General features: G+C 39.1%; 1 protein-coding gene across 7 annotated transcripts in view; it reads right to left on the reverse strand.

The window, feature by feature from the left end:
• Positions 1-19,728, reverse strand: part of arhgap33 (Rho GTPase activating protein 33) — an 89,469-nt gene that overhangs the window by 52,674 nt on the left and 17,067 nt on the right. For 3 of the 7 annotated variants that reach the window (XM_036558073.1, XM_036558070.1, XM_036558072.1), the window contains exon 2: positions 6,156-6,224. The exons of 2 other annotated variants lie outside the window; for them this stretch is intronic. Coding sequence is in view for 3 of the 5 variants with exons in the window: in XM_036558070.1 (XP_036413963.1) it covers positions 6,156-6,224 (69 nt within the window). In the remaining 2 variants the exon portion in view is untranslated. Of the gene's footprint in view, positions 1-801; positions 926-6,155; positions 6,225-19,728 lie in introns of those variants that run through there. 2 more of the 7 variants (XM_036558075.1, XM_036558071.1) reach the window with 2 other exon arrangements.

Consider the following 19,728-nt stretch of genomic DNA (forward strand, 5'->3'; position numbering starts at 1 on the left):
CATAAAAAATTGCAGGATTTAGGCTCTTTAAAACCAGCAACTTACAGATGTGTCCTCCCAACAAAAGCTGTTCCCAAACAAGTCACTGACATTATACCTGCAGATTTCTTTGAAAAACTGAAAGAAAGCTTATCGAAAAGAATGGAAGCTGTAATAATGATAGAAGAAGGACACGCTTAATACTGAAAGGTTTGATTTTATATTTAACCGTTCTATGTAAGTACAGTCTGGGCACAGTAAGGGCAGCCCTGATCAAATTGTCTTGTTGATTTTCTAAGCGAATAAATTAGCACATCCTCTACAAATAACACACTGATGCACACTGTAATGCACAACTATTGTTTATTTGTTGAATGTAGCATTGGGGGAAATAAATAAAACACAAAATATAGCTTGTGCAACAGTTATGGCACATTTTATATTTCATGTTTAAGTTTTTCTCCCCCAATATGTTAAATGAATAGAAATTATGTACTAAAATGTGCAAAAAGTATCACATTTATGTTTATTTTCCACTTAGAAAATCAACAAATTTTGGTTTTTTTTGGGACTTGGGTGTACAAATCTTTATACATCACTATGTTTTCTGTGTATTCCATGATGGGGGGAAAAAAATGAATAACTTCTACTTAATAGCCATTATGACAATAAATTATATAAATTTAGGGTCTCCAAATTTGCACAGTTTGGAACTAAAAAAAAACCAAAAAAAAACAAACAAACAAACAAACAAAAAATAATAATAATAATACTACATCAAAAGTAAATTGCTGAATAAAACCCATATTAATTACTACTTACCAACCTCTGCTTAGCCTGTTTTAAATAAGTCCTACACAAAAGAGCAGGCACTCTAAAATGTCCATCTGCTAGGCAACAAGTGCTTTGACACCATTACTATATACAGGACAAAGTCGGATTGGGAACGAGTTTCCCGTTCAGCTCTTTTGTCCCCTGTGCTTTATTGATGTCAAGAGCCATGGGAAACATTTTGCCAAATGCTGCTCCCTCGATTAACTGCCCAGCAAAGAGCTTGGAATAGCCCACATCTGCGTCTTCGAACAGGGGCAGAACCCTGGCCTCCACCATTCAAACAGAGCGACCATCGCCCAACTATGCCCGGCTATAACAAAGTGATAAAGCCAGCCGGTACCCAGCAACCTTCACCAAAACACACAGGGCTGAGAGGTGATATTATGAAAACAAGCACCTCGCGGCCAATGGCAGAGCAAATTTACTGCAAACAATGTCTCTTGCCTGAGTGATCCGAGCACCTGCCCACCGCCATGGAGACAACAGCCAGCTGGGACTACCTGAGTTAAAGGAACAGATCACTCAAAAATGAGGCCAGTGAATAAAAGCCATCAGCTAGTATTATGTAAATTATGCCATGCAAATTGGTGGCTACCAGCTTCCATTCGTTCTTGGCCACATTAGCATGTTTGGCCCAGCTATTCCTTTTAAATCTTACCTTGTAAAACACGCTTAAAGGGGCACTCCCCATTTGTTGTAAACATGGCTACTTGCATCCTACCACTGTGCCAAAGTGTGAGATATTCTAGTTTAAAGACTAAGAAAACCCCCTTCTGAAGGTTGGAGGAACTCTTAAAAAACTAAAACTGCCTTTTTTTCCCCCTTTTTTGCGCTGGGAAACACAGAAAGAAGCCAGATACCTAACATTAATGCTAGGAGTCCAAATATCTTACTTATTGAAGACATACAGTTATTACGTATGTCTTTAAACCAACATTACAACAGAGAAAATGAACAACTGAAATGACAGAAATGAGAAGGAAAACAAGCTAAAACTAGTTAGCAAAGTAAAAGGCTATAGTTACCTCAGTATGGCTTCTTTTCTCTAAATGAAAGGATAAATAAAAAAACTGTCCCCAGTGTCAGTTTTGTGCTGAATAAAGAAAGAATCACTGTTTTCTTTATGGTTTGGTTTGACGACAAAGGCAACACTAATGCTAGCTTGTTTGTAGCTCAACAGCTGAGCTAGCTGTATTCGCAGAATGCATGTTGGGTATCGCAGCGAGAGAACACTGAGAACTGAAAACAATATATGATATAAATGGATATAAAAATGCGATATGATGATTTAAAATGATATAAAATCGTGAATTCTGTCAAACCAATTGAACTGACGGACACAACGCTGTGCTACACTAAACAAGACAGAGCATATTAAACTCTAGTTTAGTCTACAACTTAGTGACGCTTCAGTAAAACCCCAAAGTCAATATCATGAACAAAAATGAAGAAATATACATAGCTAAAAACCTTAACAGCACTTAACAGTCTTCCTGAAGCCTGCATTTTGAAGCGAGTGTGTGACATTAGCCTGCAGTTTGCAGTGCTAGCAGGCTAAGTTACTTGCTAGCTACATTAGACTTAAAGCTCCAGTGCAAAACCTAAGCAAACTTTGGACACCAAACATGTTTTGTCTGCTTAACTACACTTTGGTGAAGGGAAAATTTGTGTAAATTACAGTTTTAGCAAACTAGCATGCTACTTTTTCCACAGCGCTGCTGCGACTAGCTATCATGATTAGCCTGCCAAGCCTCAGTGTGAGCAAGAATCAAGCTGAGCAGAGACAAGACACAGCAGAGAAGCTGCTGGTCTGCCCTGCGACTTGTCTGGTAACCTCACACCCGTTCTCCTCGTCTAGCTCGAGTTTCTCCACCAGGCATTATGAGACAATGACTTAGCCAAACGTGCCTTCACCTGACAGCTGCTTCAGAGATGGATCAGTGAAGCTCAATAGCAGCAATACAAGACTCAGACTACCTGCACTTCAGACCAGAGCTTTAGAATTAGGTTATATCTTTAGCTAATCTATACACCTAATATTGGGTTTGTCACGATATATACAATCATATGCAGAGGTATCATCAAGTCATTAAGCATTAAGAGACCCCGATCAAGAAACCAAATGCAAGAAATGCTACACTACAAACCTTAGATCATATCTTGGCCATAATATCACTCTTACTACACAAATGTAACAGTTAACCACCTGGACAGCTGTATGTTGTAATATACACTAGAGCTCAAAAGCTTAGAACTGCTGTTCAAATGTTTAACAATGTAAATTTATTTAGTTGGACAAGAATACTATAAAAGGAAACTAAGGATTTTTACACATGTACAGAAAAATTAACAAAGCCATAAAAAATCTAAAATGACAGAAAAAGCTGCACAGCATAGAGAATTAATGTAACAAAATTAAAATCCAGAATATCATACTTCAAATATAATATCAGATCAAGAAAGATAACAAAAAAAATATATATATAATAACGATAAAATAGTTATTTTACTTACTGCTTGTTCTCTGAATTCATAAAATATTGAGTAAAACTTCCAAAAAATACCTTTTGGAACACAGTCTGTGATATTTAAATCCACACTGTGCAAGTTATTAATAAACATCAAATAATAAATATGACTAATAAGGCAAACTTTTGAACACTAGTGTGATTAGTTTGTATATCATTGTGGCTGAGATATCACATTAATAACATCACAATACTCGACAATGCCACAGCCTAGTAGCCAGTTTATGCTAGTTGTTGTTTACAGGATCTCTATAATTGGGCCAAAGCTGTCATTTTTCAGATACATGCAGTTGTTCTGGAATGATGTACTCCGAAAATTGTGTCATGATGTATTACAATAATGATAACTGTCATATTGCCCATCCCCAATATCACAGTGCTATCATAACATATCAGTACTGATCAACCAACCACAATATTCAATGATGCTGAGCACTGGCCAAACCCAAGTAGCCAACTCAAAACAATAACTCCCCGGCATGTCTATATATCAGTAAGGTACTGGCTGAAATAATACAGTAATGCTGGCCAATGCTAGCAGTCAATTCACTATAGAAGTCCACTTAAACACACAACATTGTAGTACCTTGCGCATCCCCATTTTCCAGAACATGTTTGCTCCATGTGAAGACCATCTACTGGCTCTGCTGGCATATGTCAGATGTAGAGTGCCCACAGCCTGTCCAGTGCAGTCCACAAGTTGATGTTGCTTGTCTCCGCCATTGTTACTCCAGTACAGTTAATGACAATTAGCACCATTAGGACCAAAGCCAACAGCGGCTTTCTATTACCACCTGTAGCTCACATTCCTGGAGCCTACGCGTCCACCCTGCTGGTACCCTTGCACAGAAACCTGCTCTCTTTTTGTATAAACTATGTCTTCTGTTCTTTTTCTCTCTGCTCCCTTTCTCTTTGGTGCATGCCGAGGCACCTGTTGAATATTTCATGTCGTGAAGGATGATCTGGACTCTGGGTCAATGCCACCATTCGGGCTCCTCAGCTGTTCTGGACAGAATGAAGTGGAGTCGCTCATGACACTGATGCCCTTCCCCCTCAGCTCTCCTGCTGCACAACTGAACGATACTATATATTTATCATGGGGTGGGCGATATGATAATATATTAACATTTCTGCAATATTTTATAGGACAAAAAAATATCAATATTATACTGATGAAAATATGATGACAATAGTAGAAAATTCACTCACATCCTCTGAAGACCTGTCCTTGACCATGTTTTGACTGAGTTCTCTTTGAATACTTTCAATGCGCTCACAATCATTACATTCATCCATAAAAGATCCAAAGCACAACCCATGTTCCAAAATGATGTTCTGCACGTTTCGCACAATTACACATTTCCACCAGAGAGGTCTCCAAATCCCAAAAACTTACATGGTGTAGCCCTAAAAGGATGCTGACATCTTTGCCATTTATCCCCAAAATAGTGTTTTTCCTCAACTTGTAAATTAACTGTGTATATTAATCACTATTCCTGATTCAACCTCAATGCAGTACATGAGACAAATGATTCATCCAAAAAGCTAGCTCCATTTTCAAGAAATTAATGCCTTTTTATTTTTTTTTAAACAGTGTACAAAGCCATACCATTTGTTTAGCTTCATAATACAAATGCCAGAAGCTATTTTGCCTGCATAGTTTGGATGTTCACACTGTGGTCAAGCTGCCCTACTGACAGCCTGACCACCCTGCACTAGCGTTCACAGAGTGCACAGACACCTCTGCCTATAGGAGAAACAAAGGAACACTTTCATGCTAAACATATACAAAGACAAATCCTCTGAATGTGACCAAAAGGACCTCTAGGATAACCACTGAGGAACAACTGCACATTCCAAATGGATCAGGCAATACATTGCAGGAGCACAAACACAAACACACAAAGGAACATTCACATACATAAATGCACAAAAAATAACAAACATGCACACATCACACTCGGGCTGGGCGATAGGACCAAACAGCTTATCATTAATCTTCCAAACTAAACAATAATGATAATCGATGATCATCACATTCATTTTTGAATAGAGATTCACAATCAGAACTTTGCTGTTAATACTGGACTGAGGAACAAAACAGCAGTTAAACATGATACTAATGATATTGTAGTAAATTCTCAAAATTAATTCATATTACCAAAATTGAAAAAAATAACTGCTTTCAATAATTATTGTTATCGTTTTATCGCCCAGGCCTACATCACACATTACCACAAACACATGTAGACGACATGCACACCAACAGGCAACAGGCAAGGCTGGGTTTAAGTCCAGTCATTCAGCAAGTGAACCTGAATCAATATCTGACTCAATACAACACTGTTTCAGATTAACTAGCGATCTGTCTTTACGCCCAACACCAATAACCTGAGGGTTAAAGGGGCTAGTGGTCGATATGTTTAAGCCAATACATTCATTGACCATCATACATACATACATATTGACCACCCATTAAGATCTATGGGTTATATATCTATATCGTTCTATAGGCTCCAGCAGTTTCAGTTAAACAGTGCTTTACTGATTGATATGATGTCAGTTGCCAGGTCAGTCTGTATTACTCTAATAAAGGTGACCAAATGATTACGGTAAGTGGTATTTTCACTAATACAATTTGGGTCATCAATAGTGAACGATATAAGTCAAATAATACATCGGTCAGGCCCTACTACAGGCTATTTAGGTCTAAACTTTGGTGTTCAGTTGCTGATGACTGTAAAACCTCAAGAAGAGGGAGTTGAACCCCAGCCTGCTGTTACAAAGCGCGGGTGAAGAGGGAAGACCACTTACCAGACATGTCTGTCAGGCTCATTGCTCGCATAAACACAGCGCATTTCCGAACCCAGCGGGGTCCTGACACTTGGCACAAGAAAGGGAGAACAAAAGCCGTTTTAATGCCGGCTCAGAGTTCAAGTGTAAAGACACAAAGCCAACAGCAGGAGCTCTTGCCCCTCCAAACATACTCTAAATACAGACAGGAATGAAGTTGGGAGCTGGATGGTAAACATACTAGAAAAATCACTGTGGATCATAATAATGATTGTGTAATCTACCAATTATTGAAGACTTAAAGAAATGTTTTTTTTTAAATGGTTTACAAAAATTACCCTTCCCTCAAATCAATCAATCTCAGGCCAATCGGAAACGATTTGTGTCCTAAATTTGCATCTTTAGTTTTGAAGAACTACTGAACTATGAGGACTGACTCAAATGTTGCCTAAAGTATGAGGTACCACAGACTCCCATTCTGTTTCAGCTATATTAGCATCAGAAACCCAGTGCAAAACTAGAAGAAGCAAACGTCGGACATCAAAGGGATCCTTTCCACACTTCTGGAGGGAAAACATTACAGCAGTGACACTGTGTATAAATGAAAATGTAGGCGTCAGTGCTTTGAATCAGAATCGGAATCACTTTATTTCACAAATTACGTTATGCATACAAGGTATTTATCTTGGTGAGCGCACACGTGACACGTAATATACTAAATAGACCAGACAAGCACACAGAATGTAAACAAGTATTTACTTCAGGGAAAAATAACATAAAACACAATACATACAATAAAGAAAAAAAGGAGCTAACAAGTTGTGGGGATATCTGTACATATGCAGATATCAATGTTTTTTATTTACAGAATATTACAGAAGGATATAAACATTTGCAAATATTTCCCCTCTGTACAATGATGCAAATAAGCATTGTGTTACATGTTATATATACAGGGTTACTGTATTAAATTAAGGAGATTTGTTGGTTTAAATTTAAAGTGCAAGGTGGTCCCCTGTGGTTCATAAGTACTACAGCTTTGGGGAAAAAGCTATTAGCATGTCTAGCTGTGCTGGTTTTGATGGTCGTGAATGTTCTACCTTGGTGGAGCAGTTTTCAGTTTCAGAGAAAAGCAATCTTGTGTAATAACGTGTATGTAATAACGTCCTCTCCACTTTTTGCAGTTCTGCAAGATGATTTTTGGGGTCTCAACAAAAAGATAGAAGCACCAACTTGCCCTGGAATCTTTTAATGCATCTTTACAGGATTACTGTGATTGTTTGCTGATTTATGCCATAACAGTTATTAACAGTCCTTCCTTTTTCTTATTAATTACCAGATATAATTATCAGAGTAACAGAGACACAATGGAAAATAAAAAAAAGCCTTTGTGATAGGCAACAAAATTAAATCTTTATACTAAATATACATTATTTTATTCCTGGTAATATTTATTTCTGTGTTTTAATACTGACATATAAAACATGAGATGTTAATACGATAAGTGTAATTATAGGCGTACTTTGTTTACTCTGTTTTATGTTTGAATTGCTGTATGTGAACTATAACCCCAGCTATCACTATGTTAACTTTACCCACAACCTGCACAACACTGACTATTTTAGACAGCTAATGTTAGCTGACCTCACTGAGTAAAGGACAAGAGATCCTTATCTTCAAATGTTACACAAGTAATTATTAAAGAGAAGCTTGTAGCCTTTGTCATGTTTGCTCCTCTCTGAAAACAAAAACTGCTCCATCAAAAACATTTTCATGGGAAAATTAAGTAAATGACATAAAAATAAATGAATCCTCTACAGTCTCATTCGTAAAAATCGCTAATGCTGTAATGCTTTCCTTACTACGACATGAAAATGGGTCCACAATGTCTTGGCTAGTTGATTAAAGGGCAAAATTGTGTAAACTGCTTCAGAAAACCATTCCTTTAAATGAACAATAAACCATGCACACTTCATATTCCAAGATAAACTAGGATGTCTTTGGAAAGAACACAAACATTTTAAACCAAGTAATCGAGTGTAATTGAGTAGTCATGGCAGCCCTACTGGGAACCGGTAAACCTCTCACATTATACAACGACAGCATTGATAAGACTGAACAAGATATGAATCATTCAGTATGTGTCACAGACTGAGTGAAACTGCCTCAGGAGGAAGAAGCTAAGAGGAAATGTTCACATATATGCAAACACAGCTGAAAATATCACATTACTGATGGGACCCCAAACAAACAGAGAGTGTGGTGCCAACTGAGAGACAGTGTCTAACAGAAAACAAACTCATTTCGAGGATAAGCAATAATGATGGATATTAGCAGATTTTAACATCACTTCTCAAGCAGTTATCTAGAAAACATGCTACATTTTACAAACAAGAGAAACTGATTTTTTGAGAATATGGGAAATGCTTGGACCCCTATGATTGCTACCTGAAATTTAATTTGTAGATTGTTGCTAAGCTCTAATAAATGTTTATGGCACAGAAATCAACTAAATTAATTTAGACACAGGCAAAGTGGTAGCCGAGTGTCTCAGTTGCAAACGATGACCATCACATATTAACCCTTTTGTTCGAAAGCAAGGGAAGAAAGAAACCTTCAGAAAGCAAGTGAAAAAAGAATTTCAGTAGTTATTTTAGTGCTGCATGGTCTATAAAAAATTAACATTATATCTGCGGACTGGCTGCTGCTGGGCCTTGAGAACAAGAACGGCATATTCATCATTCAAAACAGTGAATATTGGCAAATAATGACATCTTTGGATGTGTGTAAAAATCTAGATAGCTAATGGCCAATTTAGGGGAAATCCACCAATTAAAAAAAAAAAAAATCTGCAGAATATAACCATGGAGATGTAAACAAAATCATTCAGAATGGCTTGACGTGAAAGGTTCTGTTCTAGAGAACCTTACCAAGTCGAGTACCAAGAACTGCTCACAGTGGTGGTGATAGGAACCAGATGTCTGAAGAGCTTAAAGCCTCAAAAGCTCCCTCAAAGAAAGTTATTACATGAAATGGTTATGAACAGCTGCCTGATGCCCGAGACATTATTTTACGATAGCTTGCAGTTAAGCGTTGGGGCCAAAATCCATTCATGGTGGAGAGGTACATGCCATTATTTTAGCATTCTTAATAAAGCAATACTTTAGCAATTAAAAAAAAAATCAGTAGGTTCACTGGTGGTTTTGGACAGTAAATAAAATGGCTATATTTGCGTTCCAGACATTGCGACCCCTGGTTCCCATCACCACCGCTGTAACGAAATCGGAGTCTGTAACTTTCTCTAAAATGCACCATTTCACATCAAAACACTCTGAATGACTTTGTTTACATCTTAATGACTGAATTATGTTGAAATTTTGAAAACTCATTGGATTTCCCCTTTAATCTGCTGGGCTTAGGCTTGTATTTTAATAACTGCATTAAATGATTAAGCTGACAATCATCAGCTAAAGTTTCATGATCACAACAGGCCAACAAACGTGCAGATTCTAAAAAAGTGAAAGCTAGATCCGTTTGGGGTGTGTGTGTGTGTGTGTGTGTGTGTGTGTGTGTGTGTGTGTGTGTGTTCCGGAGATGCCCCAGTGATGGGGTTTATAGACCTGCTGACACAGAGCTGCAGTAGCTCACACAGCTCAGTAGTCTGCTCACTCACACTCCGAGAGACACACACACACACACACACACACACACACACACACACACACTCTCTAAAAGGGCAAAAGCCAAACAAAGCATACAACAGAGATAATAAATAGAGTTAAAGGGGAAGTCCACTAATTTTTCCAAATTTTCTGTAAAATTCAATTGTCAAGATGTACACACGGTTGTTCGGAGTCGTTTGATTTGAAAGGCTTTGTTCTGTAGAAACTCGTCAAGTTAGAACTGTACACAGTGACAGTGATAGGAACCAAACGTCTGAAGAGTTTAATACCTTTAAAAGCTCCCTCACAGATGGCTATTACAGGTAATACTATTGAATATGTTGCCTGAGGCTGTTTAACATTATATATAAAACTCAGAAGACGTTCAGTGGTCATTTCGGACAGCAAATAAAATGCCTTTATTTGTGGTATATTATCACTATAAAGAAATCTGAGGAGGTACGTTTCTCTACACTGAACTATTTCACATCTGAATGACTTTGTTCACATCTCAATGATTAAATTATGCAGAAATTTTGGGAACATTTATGGAATTTCCCTTTTCGCTATGTGTAAAGATCGATCCATTTGTCTTTCTCTCGCTCCCCTTCTGTGAAGGCATGAACTTCAGCAGTTCCACAAAGGCAGTAACCTCATTGTTTTCATGCCATGCAAAGTAGGAGAGCTTTCTCAAGGGCAAAATAAACTCCAGACGTGTGTATCACTCACACAATGGCACACTGACCTCAATAAACTGACCTTTGAAGTTTATTTGGAAAGAGTCATCAGAATGTTGGGACGTTTTGAGGAAATCACTTTGAGGAATCTCTCGCAATAAAGGAAAGGCAATAATGAACTCAGCATTTCACTGATTTTTCAAAACTTCTGCAAACAAAGTCATAGTGGTTTGAGGTGAAACGGACTGCTGTACAGAAACTTAACAGCTCAGGATTTCTTTACAGTGGTGGCGATCAGAGGTCTCCATGTCTACAGCACAAATATGGCCATCTTTTATATATATATATCGATTTCATGGATTTCATGGATTTCAAAAACACATTTTAGGCCAAAAGTTTTGCATAAAACTATCATCATACCATGGATGGGGTATCAGGCAAAATGTTCATAAACATTGTATGTAGTAATTTTCTGTGAGGGCACTTTTAAAGGCTTTAAACTCTTCAGACATCTGTTCCTACCACTACTGTAAATGATCCATCCTCTTTAAAACAGAGTATTTCACTTCAGGCCACTCAATTACACTGCTTACATCTCAACCATTTAATTATAGAAATATCTTGAACAAAAATAATAATAATGCAATTGTCTTTTAAGGCTTGAACTGTAAATAGTCCACTGCTGGGCAACTGCGAGTGAAAAGAGTTTTACTGGTATTTCTGTGAACCAATGCCGATGTATGAGAAAGCATTCTACACAATGGACTAATTACAGTCCAACAAATCATTACAAGTCATTATACAGCAAACTGGACTAATAATCAGCCATTCTGTTCGGCTAATTCATTGCGGTACTGAAGTGCGGCAGTTTGGAATGCAAGTTTAGCATAAAGCTGGAACAGATAGTCTATACTTGTAAGCATGTTTGGGATCAGGAGGGAGTGGGGAGGGGGGGTAGTGGCTGGAATTCTCTGGTATGGGGAGTATCCTGCTACCATGGGAATGTGATGGCAAGACGCTGTTTTTGCAGCAAAGATTTCTGGCCTGTTGGAGAGCAGCAGCAAGCTCAGCTGTCTAAATAGGATTTCTACACCAGACACTCCCTATTTAGCCCTGAGCCAAGGCCCAGTGTACTTCTGTAACCACGTCTTTTAGTTCAAGCAGCATGTTCACACTGCAAAATGAAATCACTACACTCTGCTTCACATCCACACCACTGTACACCACAATCTCATTCCTATACATGCACACTACTGTTTGCACTACCACACACGCTTACGTATAGTGCTTTCCCCTATTTAATCTTATGTTGCAAGTATTTTGTGTATTTTTTGTAATTAATATGTTCAATGGCTGTACAGTATTATCCTTATATTGTCTGTAAGTTAGATGTACATTGTTTGTATATTGCATATAATGTTAAAGAGACACCAACAGCTGGAACCAAATTCCTTGTGTGCGTCAACATACTCGGCCAATAAATCTGGTTATGATTCTAGAAAAGTATGTAGCATTTCTTTATACCGAAATGAAGTACTAGATCACCCAAAAATGAAATGTGGGATACTGTAAAGAGGCTGCTGAAGTTGAAGATGGTTGTCTTTCAATCACTTTATTCCTATGCAATGTTATTTGTGTTGGCTTATTTTAAAGGGCACATCTCACAGAAAAAAAACAACATTTTTGTGGAATTTAAGTGTTTTAAGTTTTGATGTAGCATTTAAACACTGTTGAAAGTTAAACACTGTTACAAACTCTTCACTCCCCAGTTCATACGGTCCAAACAGGGAAACTAAGTAGCAAAAATATACCATTTTGTATGACTTATGGTTGCAGCAATATTGTTATCTGATTTATATTCTTCTTTTTATTACTCTATTTTTCTGCCAGATTTTTGCCACGTAACGCGCCCCGCAGTTTTCGAGATATCAATACCATTCCAACTACAGATTGCCCAGACTGATCGTGTGATTCGGGCTTGTGTACAGCTTTTTGATCGGATGCACTGTAGCAATGGAATTTTTTCCCATAGGAATGAATGGGGTGAAAAATTGCATGACAATCTACTGTACTTGTGCTTGACCGAAAGACACCGTTTGGCATAAACTACCTCAGGGCAGGCCCCCAAGCAGGAATTCAATGTTGTTCTGACCTGCACTCCTCCGTTTGTCTTTTTTTTTCCCCATCCCTCGTTTCTCCCATAGAGTCCCATTCATTTTCGCCACCACACAAGCCTTATTATTTCCTTTGCCCAACAACCACCAAAATGCATGTACTCACTCAGGGCAGGTCCCCAAGCTGTAATCCACAGCCACACTGACCTACACTCCTCTATGTGTGGTTTTAGCAATACCCTGTGAACGACAAACGCCTCACACACCATGGCAACTGCCAAGCAGTAATTTTGCAATGGCATAGCAACTGCACAGCAACACTTTCGCAACCACCTGGGATATCACAGCAACCGCTGTGCAACCATTCTGCGTTTCCTTCAGGAAACGCATGTTTCTGGTTACTTTTGTGATGTCAGCCAACTCATTTAAATATACAAAGAGAGGGTGGAAAACAGTCAGAAACAAATGAATTATGAATTTCTGTTTATACAAATATATACTTATGTCATAAGTGGACCATAAAATGAAATGAAATACAAAACAAAAGTTTTATAATGGTAACTGGATGTGTTATAGCTAACTTTAACATATCAATAACGAGAGGTTACTTGATGACTCTGCAGAATTGTTTTCTACTCATCAAAAAAGGATTTTTTTTTTTTTGGCCGGCCTCACAGCAGCCAAAAAGACAATACTGAAAATATGGTTTGAACCCTCTGTTCCTATACATCTTGTCTGGCTTACTTATTTTCGGGACATCGCTCTTTTGGAATGTACAACAGCCAGGATAAATAAGGCCAAAATAAGAACATGCGTGTCCTGGTCAAATACTGAGAAAGAGTTGTTAAAAGCAATGAGAGCATAGCAACCTTTTCTAACTGATATGAGGGTGTAAACTTCAGTATACTCAGTTTATTCATTTATCTATTTAGGTATTCATTTGTTTATATGTCTTTTGCTTTGGTGTGTATGTCTTTTCCTCTTGTGTGGTTCTGCTACTGACCATCACTGCTGTCGCCGTCAGGGTTGCTACTTTGATGTCTAGCGATGACTGTTGACTCTGTACTGTGTTTGTTGTGGGAAGCTCCGTGGGCATGTGCTGGGCTTTTTGAACATAGTTCTCGTGTTTGTTTACTTGTTAGTAAAATATTGATCAAAAAAAAATAACGAGAGGTATAGGGGTTAAGCTATCACTTCCATTTAGTGTGAAAAGCTACAGTTCAAGTTTTCTCATTAACAAAACGTACTTAATTTATTCTAAATTTGCTCTTAAGAGAAATTCTCAGAATCATTCTATGAGACACAATATTCCCAGATTGCACACTATAATAACTACATACATCATACATACTACAACATCACTGCCACCATAAAAAGTTTGTACATCTGGTTGAAACATATGGAGCATATTTTCATGTTAAATTCATTTAATCATTCCTTTTTCAACTGTTGCAAGATCTTGTGCTGCAGGCTTACTTTTTGGGTGACAGCACGGTCACTACCACAACTCGAAAACATGCTTTATTACTCTAAAATAGCCAAGAAAGATTGGAGGTTTTTCGTTTAAGCTAACTGGTACACTGTTGGGTATTCATGTAGACTCATCTTCTATGCAAGTGGATGCTCTGTCAACATATTAGTTTGCCGAGGTAGTTTTAGGAACAGAGAAATATCTTTTCAAAGTTTCTGAACTTAACCAACATCAGCTAGTCGTTAGCCTAGTTAGCAAAAATCCCAACCTCAGTCACATCCCTAACAAAGCGTCCGTACGAACTCATTCACGTTCTCTTATTGCTCTCTTAGCGTTCAAAACTCAGGACACTGGTGATGCATTCATCCATTCCTCCTGCTGTTGCTTCACTGAACCGAACTAGATTACATGACGTACTTTTTCGTGGCATATACAATCCAAAGCTGTTAGCACTGGCAACTGCGCAATGATATCTGCACCTAGCTGACTAGCCTATGTAATGCTGAACACTTCAGGTGACAAACTCTCCGAGGCTGCGGGTTGCCATAGCAGCCATGTGGCGATGGTTACGACTGCGGGTCAGTCAGCTGCCATTTGGCTGTGGCAGGATTGTGCTGATACAGAGAAGAGAGGCTTAATATAGCAGAGGCGCACTGTCAAGGCCTCTAACATCATGTGTGCAGCATCTCTATAGTAACCAAGCAGGCTTTAGCCACGAGAGGCTGCAGGCAATCAAGCGTGTGCGTGTGTGCACGTGTGTATGCCTGAGCAACACACACAGGCTCACTATAAAGACTTCAGATACCAACGTAGACATAAACGTCAATATGAGCTTGGAGTGGTCTGCAGAACAAAAATTAAGGCTTGTCTGTTGCATATGCAATACAATGCATGACCACATCTACATAGAAATGCATTATATACCTTGTCTCTTCACACAAGTTAATGTGTAACTGGTAGCTTTATGTCTATAAAGGAATCCTCTTATTTGGATAACCACAGGAATTAACTGGTAAAAGGTTTTAAGATTAAGTTTCATCTCACATCACTTTGTTTGATCCCATGCCTGATTCACAGTTAGGGTCCAATACAAAGGGTGTTGCTATCATCATCATCATCATCATCATCATCATCTCTAAGTACATCTGCCTTTGCTTCCAGGAACATCAATAATATTGTCACCAGAAGTGTCAGCAAATGTACTTAGAGATATACTACTACTACTACTACTACTACTACTACTACAACTACAACTACAACAACAACATTCTTGGCTGAAACCTAAGCCAAAATTAAGGACACCCAGAGACAAAAACTGAAACTGAAAGCATAGTAAATGGTGCGTTCAAATGGCGTAAAATTAAAAAAGGGGAAAAAAGTGAAAAGGTTTTTATGTGGCATCAATAATATATGACACTATATCAGTGTGTCTATTGCCCACACATACTATACATTATATTTCTCAGTATGTAAAAGAGCAGTGTAGTCTCGTCCATGCCTGTAGGTGTGGAGAAAAGTGGGTCAGGCGCACGCTACTGCTCCACACACACACACACACACACTTTCGCGTCCCTCTGCATCTCTTTCCCTCAGCAGTCTCTAACTAACCCTGTCAGATCACCAGAGGAGAGTAGCATTGACCTCTTCTACACACGGGACTGCTGCATCATCTGACCTTACAAGCCTCCTACTACTACTCCACTCTCAGTACTGCAACAAAATACCGTGGCTTACAGTTCAGGGTTTTTGTTGAAACTGATCACATTAGTCAATGCACTGATGGCTCCCAACTGAAAAAGTAGCCATTTCTATTTACTCTTCACCATTAAAGAGCTTGGGCTCCAGCTCCCCCCCACTAAAGGGCCTACATTTTTATTGTAATCAAGGTCCAATTATACATTTATGTCAGTCACAATTCATATTTACATCATTTTCCAACCTCTCTTCATCTCCTATAATGAACCAGGCTGTTTTAGTCACTGTGCCTTTAAGACTGTGATATGCAAATGAGCTCTGTTCTGACTGGCTGTCCTGTATTGAGCCTCATTCAAAAAGCAGTTCAGGCTGAAACACTCCTAATAACTTCAACACGAACTGGAAGAGCAGAAACGCTGTAGGGCGAATAGGTGCATATATGCAAGTGTGTTTATGACACCACAAAAACAAAGAATTGCTAAAATGATTTTAATGTTGCTAACTGGGACGTGCACATGGCGTAACTCCTCTAGCGGCAGATTTAATCAAGCAGCCTGGTATCTGGGCCGTCAAGTTCATGTGGTTCAAGTAAAGTGTGCCGTGAGTCCTTGTTCATGTGCAAGAAGGAGCTGTAGTAAATGTTTAGATTGCATGGATTACTAAGGCATGAAAGAGAGACAAAGAAAGAAGCTAAGCAACTTTGTACATCTCTGGTGTAGTAACACAGTCAATTAAGGGGTCTTCCGTTGCTGTCAGGGGCTCAGTGGGTTCACATTATAAATGTTATATGGTCCAACACACCTCTGACCACCAGTGAAGGCGGCGGGTTGAGCAGAGAACAATGCATCCAAGACACACGGGACCCCATTCATACCTGTACTTAGTGCTGTTTACTTATGCTTGGATCACCGAGGACGCATATTAATGCCTGGGGGATTGGGCCAAAATCTTTTTAAGTGACACAGACTCGTTTCAGCCTTGTCATCCCAGGGTAAAACTAAAAAAATTAAACTTTGGCCATCAAACACGTCATGGCTGATCCATTGCACTCAGAATAGGGAGAAAATTGTGAAGAAGACAACAGAGGTTTAGGTGAGCCTCATCCCTGGCATGAAATGAACACCATACAAGCACATAAGGCCCCCATCAATGCCATAAAGTCTCTCTTAATCACACTGGAGTTTGCTATTATGATTATTGTTTTTCTCCCAGCAGGTGCCCCGAGTCTGACCCCAAAACAAGACAAAAGGACAGCAGCCAAGTCACTCAAGCAGAAGAGGCACTGTCTATTGTTAATTGTCTTTCAGGAACAACGGCCCTCCTTCGGGTCTTAACTGGTGAGAGCCTTTTCTCTAAACTCACGCAAAGAAAACTGTGAGTGATCCTGAATGTTACTAAGCAGCAGGCGTGGAGGTGGACCCTGCTCGGGTTTGGGCTGTGGGACCTGTTTCAGAAACAGTTTTATTGAGTAATTCTAACATCTTGGTGTGCAAAATATATCAACAGCCATTAGACTGTGTGGTAAAAAAATGGGAAAATTGAATTATTATTAATATTATTAATATTATTAATAATACTACTACTACTACTACTACTACTACTACGCCCTGTATTAGAATTATAGCCAACAATTACAACTGATAACTTGGCATCTCAATTGTGCACTGGCCCACATACAGTATGGCTGAGCAGTATAACAATGTTCATCATTATTGCGATAAAATACATTTCAGTATGTTACAATATGCTTTTCAGAGTGTATTGTTGATATCCTAAGCACTTAAAACTCTCCCCATGTGCATGTTTGATTACAAGGACAGCATAATTAGTAGCAATAATTAGTTTAATTGGATTTAGTGCAGCACAGAATGTGAAACACTGAATCCAAATTATTGGAATTACTTTTTTGACAGCATTTTTATTTATCTAATTTTTTTGGCACTTTTCTTCCCACTAATTCATACACAGTTACGCTCGCTAGTGAGGCCTCCCCCAACCACACGATACTACCAACACTGCAAGGGTCAAGGCTGGAACATCTTTTCTCAACTGCTGCTGATGCAACATCATTGAACAGCTCAACACGCCTGGAGGAGAACACTAAATGCCAACTCTGTTACGTCAGCCAACGGATGCCCGTGATGGGGCCAATGCTTTCATGGTTGCACCACTCAGGAGGCCTAGTTTGAAATGTGAGGCTTTGTCCCTCATGATTTTGGGTCTTATCATGTATCGTGAAAACGTCTTGAGGTCTTGTGATATTGCATTTCTGCCATTTCACCCAGCTCTAATATATAGTTATTAATGTTGGGGATCATTTCTATTCTTGATTCTTTATATATGTCTAGCCGTATAAACAGAAACATCACACTGCTATTGTACAACTTGTGCAAGACTCCTACCATTTTATATGGTACATGTCTTAAATACTTTGCTTTAGCTATATCATGGCTGTGGACATCAGAAGTAACAGTACTACAGGGACAAGTCAATACCCCCCCCACCCCCCCACCCCCACAATAAAAATTACAAAACACAAAAAATTGGCATGCAACAACCAGTTTGGTGACCACCAGTTGACTTAAAAGGTCTTTTTGAGCCAGAAAGATGCACCAATTTGATTTAGTAAGACATAGTTTGCACTGGCTGCTGAGAAGAACTATGTGTGTTCCGAGACCTCCCCCTGACCACAATTGGTCATTGCGCCATTGCGCCACTAAACAGAGGCCTAAGTTCCACACCCACATTCACGTTGTCTGCGTTTGTCCAATTTGCAAATGGCGCCTTAATATATTTTATACATTGGTCATATCAGTGTTTCCCAATAGAGCTGGACGAATTGGGAATTTTTTTTGGCTGACGGCTGATTTTTTTTTGCCTCCCCCCACCCCCCCATCTAAAGCTTAAACTCTGTGGGCTAAATATGGGGAAGGCCCTGAGGACCAGGCTAGGAACCACTGAGTTTTATCACACTGTCACATACGGCCTCTATGTTTGTTTAAAAACGATGACCTTCATCATGTTAGATGTAAGATGATGTCACCAAGTCGCACACATACTGAACAAACCTTAACCAACCCAGACTTGCAATTGTTGGTAGCAAAATATTCGCCCCCCATTCACTCCAGTTCACTGGGTTTTCCAGTTCTTTTTCTGGACATTCTAAAGACAACAGCCTAAATTACTGTGCTGTGGCTGTTTTAGAATGATTTGTCAATGCGCTCCGGCCTTAAACTCACATGCTTCACATTTGAATGTCTAGATGTCAGAGGTTTAAATAATAGTTTATAAAAAAATGTTTAGTGGCATTTCTGCTCAAACTGGTACAGAGAACCAAATGTCACTAGTATTGGAACTGACTAACATTTGTGGTATTGTGACCACTGAAGTCATGGCTATGGAAGGTTAGTCTATGATCCATCTTTAGAGTTTTCATTGGATTACAGCGGTTATCAGTATTTACAGGTTGTCAATTGTTGTTCAGTATTATCAGCCTAGAAACTTCATATTGGTGTATCTCTGGATCCAACTATGAATGAAAGCTGGCAGTCAGCTAGGAAAGGAACTCATGCGAACTCAATGGCTTCCCTTTAGTATTAGCCCTAATCTAACTGCTCAGTCAAACCATCCTGTTAATAAATTCCTCCCAATGTCTATTAACACATTTTCAGTAGCTGCACATGGGAGAGCCAAGTCAGCCTATAAACAGGTGTTTGGCAAAATACTTTTAATTCCCTTTCAGGTTCTCAATCCACAGACTTGCCCCTTCTGTCTGAAAGAGGGAGCAGGCAACAAGCATCCCCCACACAATACTCCCCCTTCTGATTCCTACCCTCAGGGGTGGGAGAATTGGTTCAAAGACGGTCTTGGGCCTTTTCATGCGCCAGAATGAAATGAATGGGATGAATGATACAGTGCAGGGAGAGGGAGCTGTGAATGGTGCATCGTGGGAGGACCGTGGGAGTATGGAAGAGG

The sequence above is a fragment of the Colossoma macropomum genome, unplaced genomic scaffold (assembly GCF_904425465.1).
Source record: "Colossoma macropomum unplaced genomic scaffold, Colossoma_macropomum, whole genome shotgun sequence".
Classification (NCBI taxonomy): Eukaryota; Metazoa; Chordata; class Actinopteri; order Characiformes; family Serrasalmidae; genus Colossoma; species Colossoma macropomum.